The 23,486-nt window shown below is 33.3% G+C and overlaps 1 protein-coding gene across 5 annotated transcripts in view; it reads right to left on the bottom strand.

Annotated features, from left to right (window-relative positions):
- LOC127710315 (uncharacterized) overlaps positions 1–23,486 on the bottom strand; it is a 644,133-nt gene that overhangs the window by 27,994 nt on the left and 592,653 nt on the right. The window contains exon 6 of one of the 5 annotated variants that reach the window (XM_052216118.1): positions 5,808–5,864. The exons of the other annotated variants lie outside the window; for them this stretch is intronic. Coding sequence (XP_052072078.1) covers positions 5,808–5,864 — 57 coding nt within the window. The remainder of the gene's footprint in view (positions 1–5,807; positions 5,865–23,486) is intronic. 5 annotated transcript variants of the gene reach the window in all.

The raw sequence follows: 23,486 nt of genomic DNA, 5'->3' as shown, positions 1-23,486 counted from the left end.
CAGTGGGCTTTGGAGTATCACAATAGCAATGGCTAAAACAGTTTACAAAATTGCAGTTTGAATTCTTCTCCCACAAACTGATCAATTGGTAAAATATTTCTCTCAATCGATTTATGACTTTTGACCACCGGTATACTACTGTTACCTTTCATTATCAAATTGCTTAAGTGAAAGGTTGTTAAAATGAAGTGAGTGCTGTGATATAAAAAGTAATACTTACCATCCAGCTCCAGTTAGTTGATGTCTTTGTCATGCATTTCAAACAAAATAATGACTTACTATAATACGAGTCACTGATTTAGAAGGTTTAACTTTGACATGAAAACTTCTATCATAAATAAATTTTATAAATAAATAGTCCAAAACATTGTTTTGTAAATCTATAGTTTATAGATATAGGAAGATGTGGTATGAGTGCCAATGAGACAACTCTCCATCCAAACTCTGTTTTCCAACACCAAGTAAGGGCGTAATTGTAAATTGGATATTTTTTTCTAAAGCAATTACTTATCTGCTATTATTAAAGGGAAATAATTTACAAAATTTTGTTCTGTTTGACAAATATCAAGTTCCTTTATTTTATAAGTAATTTGTTTGTAACATTATTTCCATTATTAAACTATTATCCTTTGTTCTGAAAAGAACACTAAAATTTGTTTTTAAGATGATTAAATTTTGAAAAAAATCTGTTAAAAACATATTATGGAACACATTCAAAGTTCTATAAATCATACAGATTCCTCTGTAAATTAAGAAGGTATCACCAGCCCAGTAGTCAGCAATTCTGTATTGACATGAATTTTTATTGATATGGTAAAATTATAGATTAACTGTTTTGCAAAACTTTGAATTGTTCAAAGTACTAATGATTTTCTACCACCAATGATTAGATAACTTATAAGCAGTATTTGGCAAAACCTGCCGTAATTTTGTGTCCTCAATGCTCTTCAACTTCGTACCTATCTGGCATTTCAATTTTTTTTATTCAAGTCATATTGATGAATCTTTTGTAGGCAAAATCATAAGCCTGGTATCTTTGATAAAATTTTTAATATACAATAACTCAATAAAAATATTTCCCTTTAATGCCAGCAGCTCAGTAATTCTTATAGAAAATATCTCAATTACACAATAATTTCCTCTTAGAAAACAAAGCTATAAAATATTGACCTACAAAACAATGTTTTGAACTACTTATTTATAAAATCTAATTATGATAGAAGTTTTCATGTCAAAGTTTGACCTTCTAAATCAGTGACTTATATTATAGTAAGTCCAACAATGATGTCATTCGATATATGACGTCACGCCCTAATGACCGTTACATTTGGGAGCCTTTGAAAAAAGATATAACACTGTTTAATCTTCAGTCTTTTTTTTGAAAGAGATACTGCAATGATGACAAGCGCGCATAAATTAAAACATGGACATATGTGTCCCTCCGGCAGCAAGAGGGTTAAACATTCACAATGCAGCATGTTTATTCATAACATGTTTATAGTGTCTTAATATTTTGAGTTATCCATTTAAAAGCACTTTTTTTTATCTTGACAATTTTTTTCCGTTAAGAAAATGTTTTCAATAAAGTTTTTAGATTTCACGTTTTGTGTTTGTATGTGTTTATTTTTGATGTTTCTGTTATGGTTTCGGTTGGATAATCTGTTATGTCTTATCGTTTGTAGTCCAAATAATTATAAAATTGCCTTTCCATAACATCTATGTCATAAAAATTGTTTGGACGAGTATTGTGAAATAATTGTATTAAGTTTGAGATTTCATGTTAGTTACGTAAGCGCGTCACTGTTTGTGATATCCTGTGGTGTTTGTCGTTGATGGAATATGTTCGTTGTTGTTCTGCGGTTTGCATGTTGTGTCGACTATTATAGTCGTTTTTATGTGATGAATGTTCTTGCGTGTGTTTGTGCTGTATTTCTTTCACGTAGTGTTGTCATTTTAGCGATATAATATTTTTTTAACATTGTCATAAAGCGGGAGGTTTGGCATGCCATTTAACAGGTTCAACCCACCATGTTTTCTTGTACCAAGTCAGGAATATGGCAGTTGTCATCAAATAGCTCGTTTCTATGTATGTTGGCGTTTTTTTTTTGTTGCACTTCAGTGTTCCTGTTGTTTCTTTTGTTTTCCTCTTAAAGGTGATGCGTTTTCCTCGGTTTTAGTTTGTAACCCGATTTTGTTTTCTCTCAATCGATTTATGACTTTTGAACACCGGTATACTACTGTTGCCTTTTTTATGGCTTTGTTTTTTTACAACACAATTATTGAAAAACCCAACCTGATATGTTCCGCATACGTGAAGGATTTTGTAATTTGCTGTGAAAATAATTTGATCATGTATGTTATAATTTATAATAACAATTTAAACATTAAATTAAAGTATTTGAAGTGTAAGTTGCTTGATTTTGTATTTAAAATTTATTATTGACGGATGCATGTCATTATTTTTCCTCTGTGAGCCTCTGACAGTCCTTAGTGTTTTGTATAGCTTTCGACTACGTCACATAGTAACAGGTGTTATGATGACGTTTTTGAGGTTCCAATTGGGGATAAAAACGTCGTATATACCCCGACAGTTTTCTGAATATATACTGACATCTCTGTGTTGTTATCCAATCACAGAACTCGACACATTTGTAATCCGTAATAATACTTTTTTTATTTCAAAGCACTCATACTACCAACCTTTCACTTAAGCAATTTGTTAGAATATTTTACCAGTTGATCAGTTGTGGGAGAAGAATTCAAACTGCAAATTGGTAAACTGTTTTAGCCATTGCTATTGTGATACCCCAAAGCCTACTGAATAAGCAGAGTAAATAAAGACTCCTCAGTGGATTACCCAAATAAAACAGCTAGCACACATATAAACTGGAATGAAGTTATATAGTGGATCATGATGACCATCCTAATTAGTAACATAAAGAATAAAATTCAATAACAGTAACCTGGATGATGATAAAACAATTACATTCAAGAATTTTTTGGTGAAAAACCGATTCTATCTGTGCTTGGGGGTGAATTTACAGCTGATTTTGCAAATTAAAAGAATACTTCACTCAATTACATGCAAAATGGTGGGTAAATCTCACAATTTGTAAATTCTTATATGGAGTTTTGATTGCTCTAACATGTATAAAGTGATGTGTGGAATAAAAGAGAAATCGACATGCAGATTTCCTGCATGTTTTATGAATTGACAGTATGCTAGCATTTTTGGCAAAGATTGAAAGTTAATATGAGTGAATGAACTTAAAAGGTGAAAAAGATTTTGTATAATAAGAAAGTACAGTAAGCATTTTTTCCCCATTATATATAATTAACTAATAGCTAAAAGGCTTCCCTAAGTAACTATCAATATTTGCACATAAAAATATCTAATCCTAAAATATGAAAAAAAAGCTCCATATACTTGAAACACTATTCATATGAATACTGAATAATTATAAGTGGGATATATTCACTGCATTTCATAACCTACATATTTGTCATATTACATTATAAATTCCTGTAAAACTGAAACACAAAAAGATACCACAGAATACTACTTCAGATTAATTTATAAATATAACTGAATCAACATTGTCTGTACTCAGTTATAATCAATCCATCTTAATTCCTGGCTTCTTGGATGTGCGGTGCAGGCAAAATTTAAGATAAAACTTCATGATGTATGCAAAGTACGTATACAGGTTACCTTTCCCTTTTCGAAAACCGTTTTGTTTTGTTTTTTTCCTAATAAACACACATATGAATGAAAATCATCTCATTCTGAAATAAACTGTAGACACAGAAATATGTCTCGCCTGTCGGCATAAAATTCAGAAACAGACAATCCGATGGACAGCAAACTTGCTAATTAATTCAAATCCGCTGGACCATGAACTAGTGTTAATGATACTGTATAGAAAATATCGCTGTCTATACAAAGTAGTTCCTATCAAATTAACTTAAGTAGAAAACCTACCATTTTCAATTGTTAATTAATTGAAAGTAACTGATTCATGACCTACGGGGACAGGTCCTCGAAAAACTCGTCAAACTGATACATGTGATAGTAATGCAACTTTATAGAAAATATTATTGATCTGTCACAGGTAGTTTCTATCAAACTAACAAAAGCAGAAAAAAATTACATTGAAAATTTCTAATTTAATCAAAATCAATTGACCATGACTTAGGATACAGGGCATCAAAATAGTCGTCACACTGATATGTACTGACAGCAATGCAACTTAATACAAAATATCATTGGTCTCTCACAAATAGTTCCTATCAAACATGAAACTAAACAATTGTTGACACCGACGACGACACCGGAAAAGAACACCTATATCTCGCTAGGCGAGACAGAAACAGTATGTCTTTAACAAACCTAGCTTGCATACGAATTTCCAACAAGTTAGATTTTACTTGAGATTTCATAGATTTTTGAGACATACGAAAATTCCATAGTTTTTTACCAATAAAGTCCCAGAACTGGTGAACAAATAATATGAAAATGATTGAATTCAAATGGAACCTACTTTTATTATTGGCATCATAAATTAAATTCAACTTATTCAGTGACAGCAAACATGAGGTTTTGATATTGATCTGTTTTTATGATTTAATACTTACTTGAATAATAGCTTTTTTCGATGATTGATAAATCAGAACTTTTGTATGACTTATTTGTAGATCATCAAAATTAAAAGATACCATGAAAATTTCAGTATAACTTACAACCAATTTGAAAAAAAGTCACCAATGGACAATCGTACCAATAAATGGTAGCAGAATTAGTTAACACTTACCGATAATGACGTGTAATGAGGGGAATAGCAAGTTATTTGTCCCAGAGATGCCAGCTATTGTTCAAGACAAAGTTATAGTAGATTTTGAAGTGAAAACAAAATTGTTATTCCCCTGTTAACAAGTCATTCAGTTGTTTATCTTATACAAAAAACCATAACAATAAATAAAGCGACATAACTCGAGAACGGTGAAAGTAACGCCACCAAACGACGCGGCGGGGGAATAAAACATATTGCCATGATACTGAGATATAATCTAAAATTATGGCTTCATGAAAAGTAAATATCCAAAATCGTGGAAAGGTTACTTTAACCGAGGTCAGTACCGAGATTTAATAATTTTGAATATTATCTTTTCATGAAGGTCATATCTTTATTATTATACTGAACTGAATAAATAGATATTATTTTCATTGATTCAACATAAAAATTCGAGATAATTTTGCAAAACTCCTTTCGACTATAACTAGAAAAAAATCAAGATCTCTGTCTATACTTATTGCATACTCATTTAAGTATAGTAACTTTTGTAGCCTGCTGAGTGCTTTTTGAATCTTTTTGTTTCAAAATTTTGTAATTGTCCACATCTAAGAAGTATATGCAAAAGCTTGAGGCGGCTGTCTTTTTTCAAGATGTAAACAAACGATATGGCGTCAATAGCTTAAGTTATCATTTGACGTGCAAATCTGAACCAAATTTTAAAGAGTTATTTTCAATACACGAATAGTTCCAAAGGGTTATTTAGCCTATACGCATATTCCCAAACAGTTATAATTTGGCCTATGCGAGCATTCCCACACATTTATAATTTGCCTTTGCGCACATTCCAAAACAATTATTTTGTGAACGCGTAATCTGCCACGGAAAAAAAAGTGTTATTCTCCTTGAAGGAAAAAAAAAACTCACAGTAATATCTTAATTATTGTATTAGTGGTTTGGATAGTAAAGTATGATAATAACGATTATTTTATTTATGTAAAATGTTATTCTATTTACCTGTATATATGATGATTACCACTATTAAGATAACTGAAGCCTGCTTTGACCAGGTACCTAAGAATAAAATATTATTATAACTGAACAGGTGCAAATTTCTTTAATGAGCAAAATGTTTAGCTAGTTGTATATATTCAGTAACAAAATGAGCTAAATGTTTTACTAGTTGTATAAATCTAGTAACAAACTGAGCAAAGTGCTTTACTATTTGTATATATATCCAGTTACAAAACGAGCAAAATGTTTTACTAGTTTTATATATATCCAGTAACAAAATGAGCTAAATGTTTTACTAGTTGTATACATGTATATTCAACTAAACAAAATGTTTCACTAGTTGAATTTTTCAGAAACAAAATTGAAAAATGTTTTACTACCTGTATATCTCAAGAAACCAAATGAGCAAAATGTATAGTAGATGTATACCTCCAGTAACATACTACTTAAATGTAGTTAAATCACAGGAGTAAAGTGCATTTAATTAAATGTAGTTAAATCACAGGAGTAAAGTGCATTTCCCATGCTGCTTGTTAGTGTAAGGTCTATCTATACCTTTTGGTAGTTCGATTATCGAGATTAAAAAGATGCAGGAGTGAAAACACAAACAACTGATTCAATCATGTCATATTCATGTGACATGCCGTAGAAAAGATCATTGTCAATAGTTGTTTATGTAATTTCATATTTTTTTTTTCGCAGATTTTTTATGATAGTTTCTTTATAATTAATTCACAATTTTTTTAAACTCCAAAAACAAAAGAATTAAGTACTCTGACATACTGTATAGACATTTGTTTATTTTTGAAGAAATTTACATTGGCCTTGACATTTTTTTGGTGGTTTTCCCCTTGGATTGATGTCTCATAAATGTTTATCAATTACTCCTTAATAGATAATCCAAGGAGCCTGTATTGCTCTTCTAGCACTTCTTGTATTATATTGACAATGTATTCTTTAAGGCTATTAACAGTCAAAGAAAAAGACACAAACTGGTATATCTGTTCATTATCCATATATATGCTAAAAAAATAAGAAGATGTGGTATGATTGACAATTAGACAACCAAGTTCAGCTAAATTTTAGACCTAAGACTTACAGACACACATTCAAACATTACTTGAAACACACCCCATGATACTGGACAATAATGATCCCAAGTATCATTATAATGCCTCAAAGCATAATAAAAGAACAAAATTCCATTGTCTCCGCGTTGCACATATTTTTTTCTGTCCCCGGAATTATTTTTTTCTTTTCTTTCAAATCATTTGATAAATATCTTGGAGAAATGAAAGTTTGAAAGCTCTCATACAATTAATATTTCCAAGGGACATAATTCTTTAAAAAATTGTTGGTTTTTGAAATTGCCAGACATTGCTGATATAAACCTATAATATAAGTTTTAAAAAGAATTGTGCACGTGAGAGCACTGACAGTGACATTTTCCATATAAAAAATAATTCCAAGGGACACAACTCTTTTAAAAATAATTCATCGGCACTGATTTTCGAACTTGTCCCAGACATTGCTGATATAAATCTATGTTATACGTTTCATAAACATTTGGCAAGAATTGTACACGTGAGAACACTAACACGGCCGGATGGACAGACGCATGGTATTTCTATGTCCCCCGCAACGCATTGCGCGTAGGAACAAAAAAGTGGTTATGAAACAGACACCAAATTTGGTTCATTGTCATGATTGTAAAATTTTAGAACTTTTTTTTAGTTTCGTATTTTCAGATGCTGTAGGTTGAAGAGAGCTTGGGTTCTTAGTCATTATTCTTCAAGGCTTCATGAAACTTTTTTTTACCAAAAAGGTTTTTTAGAATTTTTAATGAATATTTTAATATTTAAACCAGTATATATATTTTTTTTCAACCCACTAACAGATGCAGGCGTGATAGACAGTGGTTGCTGTAATGAACCATAATTCTAAAAAGAAATGTATCATTTTCCAATGTTTTGCAGCTAAATAGCAGTGACAAGATATCTTAATTAGTTGAATTTTATCAAATTACCTTCTTTCAAAATGATGGTACATTTGATGACTACAGCCTGCAGTTTTGAAACTACACAAGCTAAAGATGATTGTGACCAAGATCAAAATCAATTAACAAGAGTTTTTTTAGACATTTTTTGCAGAATATTTATGGCAACTAGTTGACTATGGACCACAGACACTAATGAAAAGGTTCACATCAACCCTTTAAGTCAAATGAGCTAAACATTTATCTTTTTTCTTGCTTTCTTACGTGAACCTGTAACCGGCTGAAACTGTATCTTATAAACTGTATCCGTTTCTTCTGATGATATAATTCTGAAATGCCAATTTAAAAGATCAAATAAAATCAATTTTTGTTCTTCATACACATGTTACAAAATAACTCCTTAAACAATACACAATTACATTACTGTAACATGCACAGACTATAATAAGAATCATTCCAAAGACTATGTATAGCCAATTTATATCCTGGAAATTTGAAGACACTTAATAATTATCTTTCAGTTTATCTATTGAAACTCCCTCAGGCAAAGTAGACCATTAAGACAGGATTGAAGCTATATTTTGACCCTTCAAAAATGGTTTTTATGCTCCCAAATATTATATAGTTTTACTTTCATAACTTTTGGCCTTATATGTAACTGGTGATGGTTATTCCAGAAAGACTTGTGAGCAAGGTAATCAGTACCTTACTCAGAGTTTGAAATAGTATAAAAAGACATCTGCCTATTGTATGCTGACCTATAGACGAGTTTTGCATTTGAAACTTTGCAAATGTTGTGCTAAGCATACCCAAACTTGTAATTCAAATATAAAAAAAAGAAAATGTGGTATGATTGTCAATGTGACAACTCCCCACAAGAGACACAGGTTTAGACAAACTGGATGAAGGCGTCTGACAGATTTACAAGCGCACAAGCACACTTCACCTCACTATTGAGCTGCTGACCAAAGATGAAAACATTCTGCTTAGTAGTGTTTGAAAAAAACGTGGCTGAAATTTTTAGGTTCATTCAACAAATTGAAAATTTCAAAGTATCAGCAAAACAGATGGTAGGTATCTGACATATACAAAAGTGCTCACATATTACAGCTTATCACTGTCAAGCTGCTGACCAAATTTGAAGTTATTCTGTTCAGTAGTTTCTGTGAAAAGTGTAACAATAATATTTGTTGAAAGAACAGAGGGAGGGAATGATGGAATGACGCAAGGATGGATACTATTACCGTATCCCCTGAAATGAAGACGCAGGGGACACAAATGCTGGACTTATCAGATCAGTACTAAGCTCAATCGATCTAAATCTATGTAAAAATTTCGTTAAGGTTTTAAATAATTACCGGTATCAAAATCATTTAAGTATTTTAAATGTTTTAGGTTATATGCATGTTTTTACTCATAGAATAGTATTTTTTAACATTGCCATATTAGCGGGAGGTTTTGCTAGCCATAAAACCAGGTTCAACCCACCATTTTTTTTTCTTAATATGTCCTGTACCAAGTCAGGAATATGGCAGTTGTTATCATATAGTCCGTTTCTATGTATTTTGGCGTTTGTTTTTGTTGCAGTCTGGTATTTAGTTTGTTCTGTTGTTTCCCTCGTTTTTAGGTTGTAACCCGGATTTGTTTTCGCTTAATCGATTTATGACTATGGAATAGCGGTATACTACTGTTGCCTTTATTTACTCAACATGTTTATGTCTAATACCTGCTGATAATTGGACATGTTATATCTTCAGGTAAAATAGTCTCAACTCTGGCCAAACATCTGTAATCTGAAATAGTATTTGCAAATAGTATTAATTATCAATAAAAAAATTTATAATAAGTGAGTAAGCTTACAAAATTCTATTTTAGTATCATCTTAACCTTAGACCAGTGTTGTTGTGAAATCAATAGAGATCTTCTTTTCATAATATGTTACTACATATCCAAGTAAAAATACCATTCTATGTGACCGCTTTTATGCACAAATTTCCGTCTTTTTTTAAACTTTGATCTTGATTGTAGAAATAGTCACACCAAAATCAAAAGTGATTTGCCTTGACTTACACATATATACCAGGAAGTTTGCAATCCCATATGTAGTATCTGGTTAATCATGCAGAAACATCTTTTCTGCACAAATTATTTATATATTAACAAACTATGACCTTGACCATAGACAAAGTGACTTCAAAATGACAATGATACATAAATCAACAAAGGACTACTAGCAGTTACTGACATGCCAGCTCAAGACCTCAATTAAACTGATTGAAAGATTATGTTATTATCATACGAAAATCAAGCAAAATCCCTCCCGTTAGGGGTTTAGTATCATACAATCATAAAATACACTATATCTAAGTGTAATTGCAATCCCTTATGTAGTATTTGATTTTAGCACTTTGCTACACTTTTTTTTAGCAACTATGATCTTGACCTTAAGACATAATAACCTCAAAATCAATAGGGATTTACCTCTCAAAATATGTGTCAAATATTTTGATAGGATTTCAATCCCATGTGTAGTATTTGATTTAGAATCCAGATATTACTGTTCAGCACACATTTTGGTCTATTTTCAATAACTTTAACTTTGAGGTATTCACATAGACATCAACAGGGATCATCATCACATCCTGTGTGACACTATATGTCATTTGAGTAATCATCTGGAAATCGAAATGACTGGCGTAATAACAGATAAACAAGCTGAAGGGTCAAAATTATATACCCCTTACTTCATTGCATGGGGTATTTTCAAAGAAAGACATTCCAAATAAATGATATAAAACAATGCAAACTGAATTTTCTTATTGAAAGCTTTTATAGCTTACATTTATTTACTTTTAACTGTAATCATATTATCTGCATTTAAGACAGTAAATGTTAAATCAATAACAAACTTGAAGACAAGTTTTTGAGGTACTAATACCTCAACTACTGGTTCCAACTTCAATTTAAACAGTATATAAAAAATTATATGGTCTGACAAAACTCATTAAAAAAATTAAAGTCCCCTTACGTTACATGTAATACTATCATAAGATAAACTAGATTTTATCAAAAAAGATAATCCTTTTAAATGAGACACTTTAGGTGTTAAGGTTTTAGTATAATCAGATATTGAAATTGTATAGCAAAAAATTCAAAGATATGTCTGTTATAAATCAAGAGTATGGTAATTATTTTAGTGGAAAAATTACTATCACCTCTTGAAATCAGTATTCTTTACCAAAACAATTACTGCACACGAGTAACCTGTTACAAGAAAAATGTTCCATATAATTAGATGTCTCAATCTAAACATTTTTTGCCAAAAAAAAAAAAAAAAAAAAATCCTAATCAACATGGTCAATAAATTTAAGGAAAATTATATCTATATTTTAAAGAAACTAAAGGTAAAGTATAATTAGATGTCTCAATCTAAACATTTTTTGCCAAAAAAAAAAAAAAAAAAATCCTAATCAACATGGTCAATAAATTTAAGGAAAATTATATCTAGCATTAAACATTTACAGAATCCTAGTTAACCCCAACCCCAGGCCACACTCACTTTTCTATTTCTTTTCTACATTTTAAAGAAACTAAAGGTACTGTTTTTACTCAGCATGCGTAAAAGGGAATCTAAAAAATTAGTTTAGAGCAGAAAACAAAAATAAAAGGTGTACAATAGATTACATGGTTCAGTTTGTAAAATTGGTACGGTAAATGTTATTAAGATTCCGAGAAGGTTCAATGAATTCTAATAAAAGCAACGATGTTTTACTACCTTTGCATAAATTTCGCAAGAGATACACACTTACTATACTTCTCTAATAATTTGACCCATTTCGAATCCTCTTGTTTTAAAAAGAATTACTTAGTATAATGTTTAAAAAACATTAAAGAAAATACAAATACATTAGCGCAAATAAGTGATGAGCTAAAATGTTGTTGTGCGTCTTAAAAAACAATAAAACTTACATTTGTAAATCAAAATCATAAAAAGGATGTCATATGCACTTAAATACTATGAGTATTAGAAAATATCAATAATTCCAAGGGACATAACTCTTTTTAAAAATAATTGATCGACACTGATTTTCGAAGACGTCAAATACATTGCTGTTATAAATCTATGATATAAAACTCTGCCAAGAACTGTACATGTGAGAGCGCTAACAAGATCGGACGGACGGACGCCCGGTATTTCTATGTCCCCTGCAACGCGTTGCGCGGGGGAACAAAAATATCCTCCCTCCATCCATGGACCATAACAATCTTTTATCTATGGATTATCGAAAATTCTTGATAGAACTTTATCTCATGGAAATAATTTCAGGACCTTTTTTTGTATTTTTTTTAAAAATTTTCTAATCTGGAGAAATTGTCCAGCCAGTGAGTGTGATCATGTTATGATAAGAATAGTGCTAAAATGTGCAAGTGTTTAGTAGAAGGAGACTTCGTCTCTTCTGTCGTTAGCTGTAGATAGTTCTATAAAGAAAGTGGCCAATTTACCTGCAAATTGATTTTTATATTTATAAAGTCTCTCATAATGCTTTGAAGCAAGGGATTACTTAATTTTTTATCATTAGATAAACATGATATTTATTCATATTTTTAAGTGTTTTGTTTTGTGAGATTAATGGTGAGAAGATTAAAAAGTTATTTATATTGTTAAGCATTTTGTCAACAGAAAAATATAAATGATTAAGCTAATACAAAAATATCAAAAATGTAGGTACATTGTACATATATTGGTAGGGTGTATGTTCATAGTGCAAACACTCTCCTTTCTTATGATTTTCCCCTTTCTTCTACCCAGTTCCCAAATTATACTTCTTTATTTAACCAACCATTGCTACTCCCTCTCCCGATGCCGAATGGCCGGCACCCCACTTTTCACAAAGAACTCATAAAAACTCAATATGAACCCGAGAACCGATAGCTAGTACCAAGAAACTTTACTTTATATGGATATAAATAAGAAGATGTGGTATGAGTGCCAATGAATCAACTCTCCATCCAAGTCACAATGTATAAAAAGTTATAGGTCAAAGTACGGCCTTCAACACAGAGCATTGGCTCACACCGAACAGAAAGCTATAAAGGGCCCCGAAATGACTAGTGTTGAACAATTCAAACAGGAAAACCAACAGTTTAATCGATATAAAAACAAAGAAACGATAAACGCCTATGAACCACACCAACAAACGACAACCACTGTACAACAGGTTCCTGTCCATTCTTTTAAAAATAATTGATCGGCACTGATTTTCGAACTTTTCCAAGACATTGCAGATATAAACCTATGATTTAAGTTTTGTAAAATCTGCCAAGAATTTTACATTTGAGAGCGCTAACAAGACTGGACGGACGGACGCTATATAGGGAGTATAAATACTGCTTTTATAGACAACGAATAAAATTGAGAATGGAAATGGGGAATATGTCAAAGAGACAACAACCCGACCAAAGAGCAGACAACCGCCGAAGGCCACCAATGGGTCTTCAACGCAGCGAGAAAATCCCGCACCCGGAGGTGGTCCTCAGCTGGCCCCTAGTGTACTAGTTCAGTGAAAATGGACGTCACACTCAACTCCAAAACATATAAATGAACTAAAACTTAAAAAACATACAAGACTAACAAAGGCCAGAGGCTCCTGACTTGGGACAGGCGCAAAAATGCAGCGGGGTTAAACATGTTTTGTGAGATCTCAACCCTCCCCCTATACCTCTAGCCAATAACTCAGTTCAAAAGAAGTCTGAGTCCGATGTCAGAATAGGTAACAAAAAAAACTAAGCAAAATGACAATGATACATAAATGAACAAAGGACTACTAGCAGTTACTGACATGCCAGCTCCAGACCTCAATTAAACTGATTGAAAGAGTATGTCTTCATCATATGAAAATCAAGTATAATCCCTCCCGTAAGGGGTTAAGTATCATACCATCATAAAATATATGAGAAGAACATAACCCGTATCATGCCAATAACTGGTTTTAGAATAAATGTGTTTATTTCCGATGCAAAGACCCTATGAGTGAATCAATATTAATACCAAAATATGCAATCCTTAATGACTTGACAACAGTATCGTAACTATATCCTTTCCGAAGTCTGTGAAACTTTACTTTATATGGATATAAATAAGAAGATGTGGTATGAGTGCCAATGAGACAACTCTCCATCCAAGTCACAATGTATAAAAAGTTATAGGTCAAAGTACGGCCTTCAACACAGAGCATTGGCTCACACCGAACAGAAAGCTATAAAGAGCCCCGAAATGACTAGTGTTGAACAATTCAAACAGGAAAACAAACAGTTTAATCGATATAAAAACAAAGAAACGATAAACGCCTATGAACCACACCAACAAACGACAACCACTGTACAACAGGTTCCTGTCCATTCCAAGGGACATAGCTCTTTTAAAAATAATTGATCGGCACTGATTTTCGAACTTTTCCAAGACATTGCAGATATAAACCTATGATTTAAGTTTTGTAAAATCTGCCAAGAATTTTACATTTGAGAGCGCTAACAAGACTGGACGGACGGACGCTATATAGGGAGTATAAATACTGCTTTTATAGACAACGAATAAAATTGAGAATGGAAATGGGGAATATGTCAAAGAGACAACAACCCGACCAAAGAGCAGACAACCGCCGAAGGCCACCAATGGGTCTTCAACGCAGCGAGAAAATCCCGCACCCGGAGGTGGTCCTCAGCTGGCCCCTAGTGTACTAGTTCAGTGAAAATGGACGTCACACTCAACTCCAAAACATATAAATGAACTAAAACTTAAAAAACATACAAGACTAACAAAGGCCAGAGGCTCCTGACTTGGGACAGGCGCAAAAATGCAGCGGGGTTAAACATGTTTTGTGAGATCTCAACCCTCCCCCTATACCTCTAGCCAATAACTCAGTTCAAAAGAAGTCTGAGTCCGATGTCAGAATAGGTAACAAAAAAAACTAAGCAAAATGACAATGATACATAAATGAACAAAGGACTACTAGCAGTTACTGACATGCCAGCTCCAGACCTCAATTAAACTGATTGAAAGAGTATGTCTTCATCATATGAAAATCAAGTATAATCCCTCCCGTAAGGGGTTAAGTATCATACCATCATAAAATATATGAGAAGAACATAACCCGTATCATGCCAATAACTGGTTTTAGAATAAATGTGTTTATTTCCGATGCAAAGACCCTATGAGTGAATCAATATTAATACCAAAATATGCAATCCTTAATGACTTGACAACAGTATCGTAACTATATCCTTTCCGAAGTCTGTGAAACTTTACTTTATATGGATATAAATAAGAAGATGTGGTATGAGTGCCAATGAGACAACTCTCCATCCAAGTCACAATGTATAAAAAGTTATAGGTCAAAGTACGGCCTTCAACACAGAGCATTGGCTCACACCGAACAGAAAGCTATAAAGAGCCCCGAAATGACTAGTGTTGAACAATTCAAACAGGAAAACAAACAGTTTAATCGATATAAAAACAAAGAAACGATAAACGCCTATGAACCACACCAACAAACGACAACCACTGTACAACAGGTTCCTGTCCATTCCAAGGGACATAGCTCTTTTAAAAATAATTGATCGGCACTGATTTTCGAACTTTTCCAAGACATTGCAGATATAAACCTATGATTTAAGTTTTGTAAAATCTGCCAAGAATTTTACATTTGAGAGCGCTAACAAGACTGGACGGACGGACGCTATATAGGGAGTATAAATACTGCTTTTATAGACAACGAATAAAATTGAGAATGGAAATGGGGAATATGTCAAAGAGACAACAACCCGACCAAAGAGCAGACAACCGCCGAAGGCCACCAATGGGTCTTCAACGCAGCGAGAAAATCCCGCACCCGGAGGTGGTCCTCAACTGGCCCCTAGTGTACTAGTTCAGTGAAAATGGACGTCACACTCAACTCCAAAACATATAAATGAACTAAAACTTAAAAAACATACAAGACTAACAAAGGCCAGAGGCTCCTGACTTGGGACAGGCGCAAAAATGCAGCGGGGTTAAACATGTTTTGTGAGATCTCAACCCTCCCCCTATACCTCTAGCCAATAACTCAGTTCAAAAGAAGTCTGAGTCCGATGTCAGAATAGGTAACAAAAAAAACTAAGCAAAATGACAATGATACATAAATGAACAAAGGACTACTAGCAGTTACTGACATGCCAGCTCCAGACCTCAATTAAACTGATTGAAAGAGTATGTCTTCATCATATGAAAATCAAGTATAATCCCTCCCGTAAGGGGTTAAGTATCATACCATCATAAAATATATGAGAAGAACATAACCCGTATCATGCCAATAACTGGTTTTAGAATAAATGTGTTTATTTCCGATGCAAAGACCCTATGAGTGAATCAATATTAATACCAAAATATGCAATCCTTAATGACTTGACAACAGTATCGTAACTATATCCTTTCCGAAGTCTGTGAAACTTTACTTTATATGGATATAAATAAGAAGATGTGGTATGAGTGCCAATGAGACAACTCTCCATCCAAGTCACAATGTATAAAAAGTTATAGGTCAAAGTACGGCCTTCAACACAGAGCATTGGCTCACACCGAACAGAAAGCTATAAAGAGCCCCGAAATGACTAGTGTTGAACAATTCAAACAGGAAAACAAACAGTTTAATCGATATAAAAACAAAGAAACGATAAACGCCTATGAACCACACCAACAAACGACAACCACTGTACAACAGGTTCCTGTCCATTCCAAGGGACATAGCTCTTTTAAAAATAATTGATCGGCACTGATTTTCGAACTTTTCCAAGACATTGCAGATATAAACCTATGATTTAAGTTTTGTAAAATCTGCCAAGAATTTTACATTTGAGAGCGCTAACAAGACTGGACGGACGGACGCTATATAGGGAGTATAAATACTGCTTTTATAGACAACGAATAAAATTGAGAATGGAAATGGGGAATATGTCAAAGAGACAACAACCCGACCAAAGAGCAGACAACCGCCGAAGGCCACCAATGGGTCTTCAACGCAGCGAGAAAATCCCGCACCCGGAGGTGGTCCTCAACTGGCCCCTAGTGTACTAGTTCAGTGAAAATGGACGTCACACTCAACTCCAAAACATATAAATGAACTAAAACTTAAAAAACATACAAGACTAACAAAGGCCAGAGGCTCCTGACTTGGGACAGGCGCAAAAATGCAGCGGGGTTAAACATGTTTTGTGAGATCTCAACCCTCCCCCTATACCTCTAGCCAATAACTCAGTTCAAAAGAAGTCTGAGTCCGATGTCAGAATAGGTAACAAAAAAAACTAAGCAAAATGACAATGATACATAAATGAACAAAGGACTACTAGCAGTTACTGACATGCCAGCTCCAGACCTCAATTAAACTGATTGAAAGAGTATGTCTTCATCATATGAAAATCAAGTATAATCCCTCCCGTAAGGGGTTAAGTATCATACCATCATAAAATATATGAGAAGAACATAACCCGTATCATGCCAATAACTGGTTTTAGAATAAATGTGTTTATTTCCGATGCAAAGACCCTATGAGTGAATCAATATTAATACCAAAATATGCAATCCTTAATGACTTGACAACAGTATCGTAACTATATCCTTTCCGAAGTCTGTGAAACTTTACTTTATATGGATATAAATAAGAAGATGTGGTATGAGTGCCAATGAGACAACTCTCCATCCAAGTCACAATGTATAAAAAGTTATAGGTCAAAGTACGGCCTTCAACACAGAGCATTGGCTCACACCGAACAGAAAGCTATAAAGAGCCCCGAAATGACTAGTGTTGAACAATTCAAACAGGAAAACAAACAGTTTAATCGATATAAAAACAAAGAAACGATAAACGCCTATGAACCACACCAACAAACGACAACCACTGTACAACAGGTTCCTGTCCATTCCAAGGGACATAGCTCTTTTAAAAATAATTGATCGGCACTGATTTTCGAACTTTTCCAAGACATTGCAGATATAAACCTATGATTTAAGTTTTGTAAAATCTGCCAAGAATTTTACATTTGAGAGCGCTAACAAGACTGGACGGACGGACGCTATATAGGGAGTATAAATACTGCTTTTATAGACAACGAATAAAATTGAGAATGGAAATGGGGAATATGTCAAAGAGACAACAACCCGACCAAAGAGCAGACAACCGCCGAAGGCCACCAATGGGTCTTCAACGCAGCGAGAAAATCCCGCACCCGGAGGTGGTCCTCAGCTGGCCCCTAGTGTACTAGTTCAGTGAAAATGGACGTCACACTCAACTCCAAAACATATAAATGAACTAAAACTTAAAAAACATACAAGACTAACAAAGGCCAGAGGCTCCTGACTTGGGACAGGCGCAAAAATGCAGCGGGGTTAAACATGTTTTGTGAGATCTCAACCCTCCCCCTATACCTCTAGCCAATAACTCAGTTCAAAAGAAGTCTGAGTCCGATGTCAGAATAGGTAACAAAAAAAACTAAGCAAAATGACAATGATACATAAATGAACAAAGGACTACTAGCAGTTACTGACATGCCAGCTCCAGACCTCAATTAAACTGATTGAAAGAGTATGTCTTCATCATATGAAAATCAAGTATAATCCCTCCCGTAAGGGGTTAAGTATCATACCATCATAAAATATATGAGAAGAACATAACCCGTATCATGCCAATAACTGGTTTTAGAATAAATGTGTTTATTTCCGATGCAAAGACCCTATGAGTGAATCAATATTAATACCAAAATATGCAATCCTTAATGACTTGACAACAGTATCGTAACTATATCCTTTCCGAAGTCTGTGAAACTTTACTTTATATGGATATAAATAAGAAGATGTGGTATGAGTGCCAATGAGACAACTCTCCATCCAAGTCACAATGTATAAAAAGTTATAGGTCAAAGTACGGCCTTCAACACAGAGCATTGGCTCACACCGAACAGAAAGCTATAAAGAGCCCCGAAATGACTAGTGTTGAACAATTCAAACAGGAAAACAAACAGTTTAATCGATATAAAAACAAAGAAACGATAAACGCCTATGAACCACACCAACAAACGACAACCACTGTACAACAGGTTCCTGTCCATTCCAAGGGACATAGCTATTTTAAAAATAATTGATCGGCACTGATTTTTGAACTTTTCCAAGACATTGCAGATATAAACCTATGATTTAAGTTTTGTAAAATCTGCCAAGAATTTTACATTTGAGAGCGCTAACAAGACTGGACGGACGGACGCTATATAGGGAGTATAAATACTGCTTTTATAGACAACGAATAAATTGAGAATGGAAATGGGGAATATGTCAAAGAGACAACAACCCGACCAAAGAGCAGACAACCGCCGAAGGCCACCAATGGGTCTTCAACGCAGCGAGAAAATCCCGCACCCGGAGGTGGTCCTCAGCTGGCCCCTAGTGTACTAGTTCAGTGAAAATGGACGTCACACTCAACTCCAAAACATATAAATGAACTAAAACTTAAAAAACATACAAGACTAACAAAGACCAGAGGCTTCTGACTTGGGACAGGCGCAAAAATGCAGCGGGGTTAAACATGTTTTGTGAGATCTCAACCCTCCCCCTATACCTCTAGCCAATAACTCAGTTCAAAAGAAGTCTGAGTCCGATGTCAGAATAGGTAACAAAAAAAACTAAGCAAAATGACAATGATACATAAATGAACAAAGGACTACTAGCAGTTACTGACATGCCAGCTCCAGACCTCAATTAAACTGATTGAAAGAGTATGTCTTCATCATATGAAAATCAAGTATAATCCCTCCCGTAAGGGGTTAAGTATCATACCATCATAAAATATATGAGAAGAACATAACCCGTATCATGCCAATAACTGGTTTTAGAATAAATGTGTTTATTTCCGATGCAAAGACCCTATGAGTGAATCAATATTAATACCAAAATATGCAATCCTTAATGACTTGACAACAGTATCGTAACTATATCCTTTCCGAAGTCTGTTTAAAGGTTTGGTTAGCTTTTGAGGTGAATGCAGACATTTTTGTGCTTTGTAAAGAATATTACCATAAAATATTGGATGTGAAATACCCGAACGTATAAGATGTCTGCATGTTGATTTATATTTACGAATGATGTCCTTGTACCGATGATAAAATTTAGTAAATGTTTTGACTAGTTTGTGATATCGAAAACCCTGGTGTAATAATTTTTCAGTAATACATAGATTTCTTTCGTTGAAATCAAATACGTTGTTACATACACGAGCGAATGGAACAAGTTGAGATATATAAACACCATAAGATATATATGGTGACAAAGGAACGTCACCATCTAAAATGGATAATTAACAATAGGAAATGAAAAATCACCTCTTTTATCATAAAGTTTGGTATTAAGCTTCCCGTTAAAGATATAGATATCAAGATCCAGGAAAGGACAGTGTTCATTGTTAGTATTAGCTTTATTTAAAGTCACTTCGGCAGGATAAATCTCTTTAGTGTTCATACTGAAGTCGTCATTATTGAGAGCCAATATATCATCTAAATATCTAAAAGTGTTATTAAATGTTTGAATCAGATGTTGTTTCGATGGGTCTTTGCTGATTTTAGTCATGAATTGTAACTCATAACAATACAGAAACAGGTCCGCAATAAGTGGTGCAAAACTAGTCCCCATGGGAATTCCGATAACCTGACGATATACGGAATCTCCATAGCGAACTAAAATGTTATCTAGTAAAATTCAAGGGCAGTTATAGTATCAAAGCAGGTCCAATTGAAGTCTATAATTTTGTGATAAATGTCATTGTTACTCAATTAAAGTACATCGTAATATTAGGAATTGGATTTGTGTGTCTCTTGTATATTACGGAGGTAGATAATAGTTTAAAGAGTACTGAGGGATTATATTCCGTACAACTGAAATTTAAAAAGTAAATACACTAAAATTTGAAAATTTTGATTTAAAAACAAATGATTAAGTTTTTTAACCCTTTTTAGGTCACCTAAAGTACTAAGTGAGCTTTTTTAATCACATGGCGTCCGTTGTCGTCCGTTAACTTTCACAAACATATTCTTCTCTGAAACTACTGGACCAAATTAACCAATCTTGGCCACAATCATCATTGGGGTATCTTGTTTAAAAAATGTGTCTGATGACCCCGCCTGCCAACCAAGATGGCTGACATGGTTAAAAATAGAACATAGGGGTTAAATGATAGTTTTGTCTATTATTTTGAAAACCTTTATATATAGAGAAAATCTGACGGAGCAAAAATGTTCAGGATTTTGAGCTATATCAATTGTCCATTTACGTCAAAACTGTCAGACGACTTTTTATTGGAGTTATTGCCCTTAAATGACAAATCTTACCATATGTTTTTCATTTTTGTGGTTTACCTTGAAAACTATAAAAGATGGAGATAAAGTTCATATCGAATAAACTTTAAATTGCAAGAATGATCAGCAAGAAAAGATTAACAAATAAGTCTGCATTAAAAAATGTGTCCGATGACCCCATCTGCCAACCAAGATGGCCGACATGGTTAAAAATAGAACATAAGGGTTAAATGATAGTTTTGTCTATTGTTTTGAAAACCTTTATATATAGAGAAAATCTGACGGAGCAAAAATGTTCAGGATTTTGAGCTCTATCAATTGTCTATATACGTCAAAACTGTCAGACGACTTTTTATTGGAGTTATTGTCCTTGAATGTCTAATTTAACCATATGTTTTTCATTTTTGCGGTTTACCTTGAAAACTATAATAGATAGAGAGGAAGCTCATATCGAATAAACTTTAAATTGCAAAAATGATCAGCAAGAAAAGATTTGCAAATAAGTCTGCATCTTCGAAATCGTCAATCGACTCCGTATTAAAATTTTTGCCCTTTGATGACGATTTTACCATATTTTTTTTTTTTTTTTTTGCGTGCCTTATGTCTTGAAAATAATAATAGATAGATAGAAACGTAAATAAGCATAAAATGATCAGCAAGACAAGATATACAATTACGACACAATGGATGAAATCTTCTGACATCTGCGTATAGGAGTTGTTGCCCTTTAATGACGATTTTTACCTTTTTTTTGCGTTTTGCCTTATATGATAAAAATTATAATAGATAAATAGACACTTTAAATCCCAAAAAATTATCACAAGGCAAGATCAACTAACAAGTCAAATTTTACTGATACAGTTAGTAGACTGTCACTCTTTAAAGTGGTGTTTGCCCTTAAATGAGGATTATTTTACCCTCTTTTGTGTTTTGAGCAAAAACTAATTAAAGAAGATAGAGAGAAACTAAACAGACTAAATGATCAGTAAAACAAGATCAACAAAACAGAGATTTTATCATGAATTCTATTCTCGTCGACAATGTTGGAGAGTGTCCTTTGTTGAATATGCACATAGGCCAAGGTGAGCGACACATGCTCTTTAGAGCCTCTAGTTTTTGTATATAGTTATATACCTTTCAAATAATTACATCAGTCATATAGTTATTTAAGACATTTGAGAGCTTTTCTGTATGCAGTGAATTTAACCTTATGTCCCATCTTTAACCTTGCCATCTCTTGTTAGAAATTCAGAAATTACAAAAAGGTTCGATGATAAAAAAAGCCGTAGTGGAGCAAAAAGTAAAGAAACGTATGTAACAGTTTTCGCAAGATTAATCTAGATTGTTATCCACAGTGTATAAATGGGGAATTCGATTGTTTATTAAAACGTTTAGTTGTGGTATGATTGCCAAAATATAGAAAAGGTCCAATAAAAATCATCAAATCAAAATGACGTTATATAGTGACCAATTATACATGATTGCAAACAATTACCAAGTATGAGATCTTTCTGTCTAAGGGGAGTTGTAAAACGGTACAACAGGAGTTACTTTCACAAGTTGTTGTTACAATACTCCGACAAATGGCTAAATTCCGATAGCTTAAAAAAACATATAATCAAGATGGCACAAGATGTTACATTATGGTCAACAACACATGAGGCTACTGTCAAATGGTCTGATTAATTGTATTTTATTTTATAACCTGACATGACAAATTCTTAAAACATTCAAACAAGAAACTTATAGCCTGATTTATGTACAACACAGTTCTAAAAACAAATATGATATACAGCATCAAACAACAACCAATAAATTGCAGTCTCCGAACTTGGAAATTCAGGCACATACATAACAAGATTGGGTTTAACATGTTCCAGGCGCTCAAATCTCCCCTAACCTTGGACAGTGCAGTAATAGCACAACAGAAGAACAAACTATAAAAATCAGTATTCATTATTAGATCCTAAAAATTATTCACCATGACAAATTTTGTTGCTAAGTTACGACATACAGAATTTGGGGGAGACAACAATTTCATTTTAGTCAGGATGTTTTATTTTATTTAGCTAAAAAAATAAATCTCTTTTGACATGATATCCTGGTAACTTTATCCAAATTTCAAAATAAGTTCAAAGTTGAAAACAATACTGATAGCAAGGTCCATATGGTTAAACTTTAACATCTAGAGAGATGGCAAGAAGTTCAAATATTTTGTATATTTTTTTATAAAAGATCTGATGTCATATCATTTTCATATTAAGAATTTTATTTAAAGTATAGTATCTATACTAATATTGTTGAGTTTTATGTTATTT

The sequence above is a fragment of the Mytilus californianus genome, unplaced genomic scaffold, assembly GCF_021869535.1.
Source record: "Mytilus californianus isolate M0D057914Y unplaced genomic scaffold, xbMytCali1.0.p SCAF_70, whole genome shotgun sequence".
Taxonomy (NCBI): Eukaryota; Metazoa; Mollusca; class Bivalvia; order Mytilida; family Mytilidae; genus Mytilus; species Mytilus californianus.
This window is presented reverse-complemented; position numbering and strand designations above follow the sequence as displayed.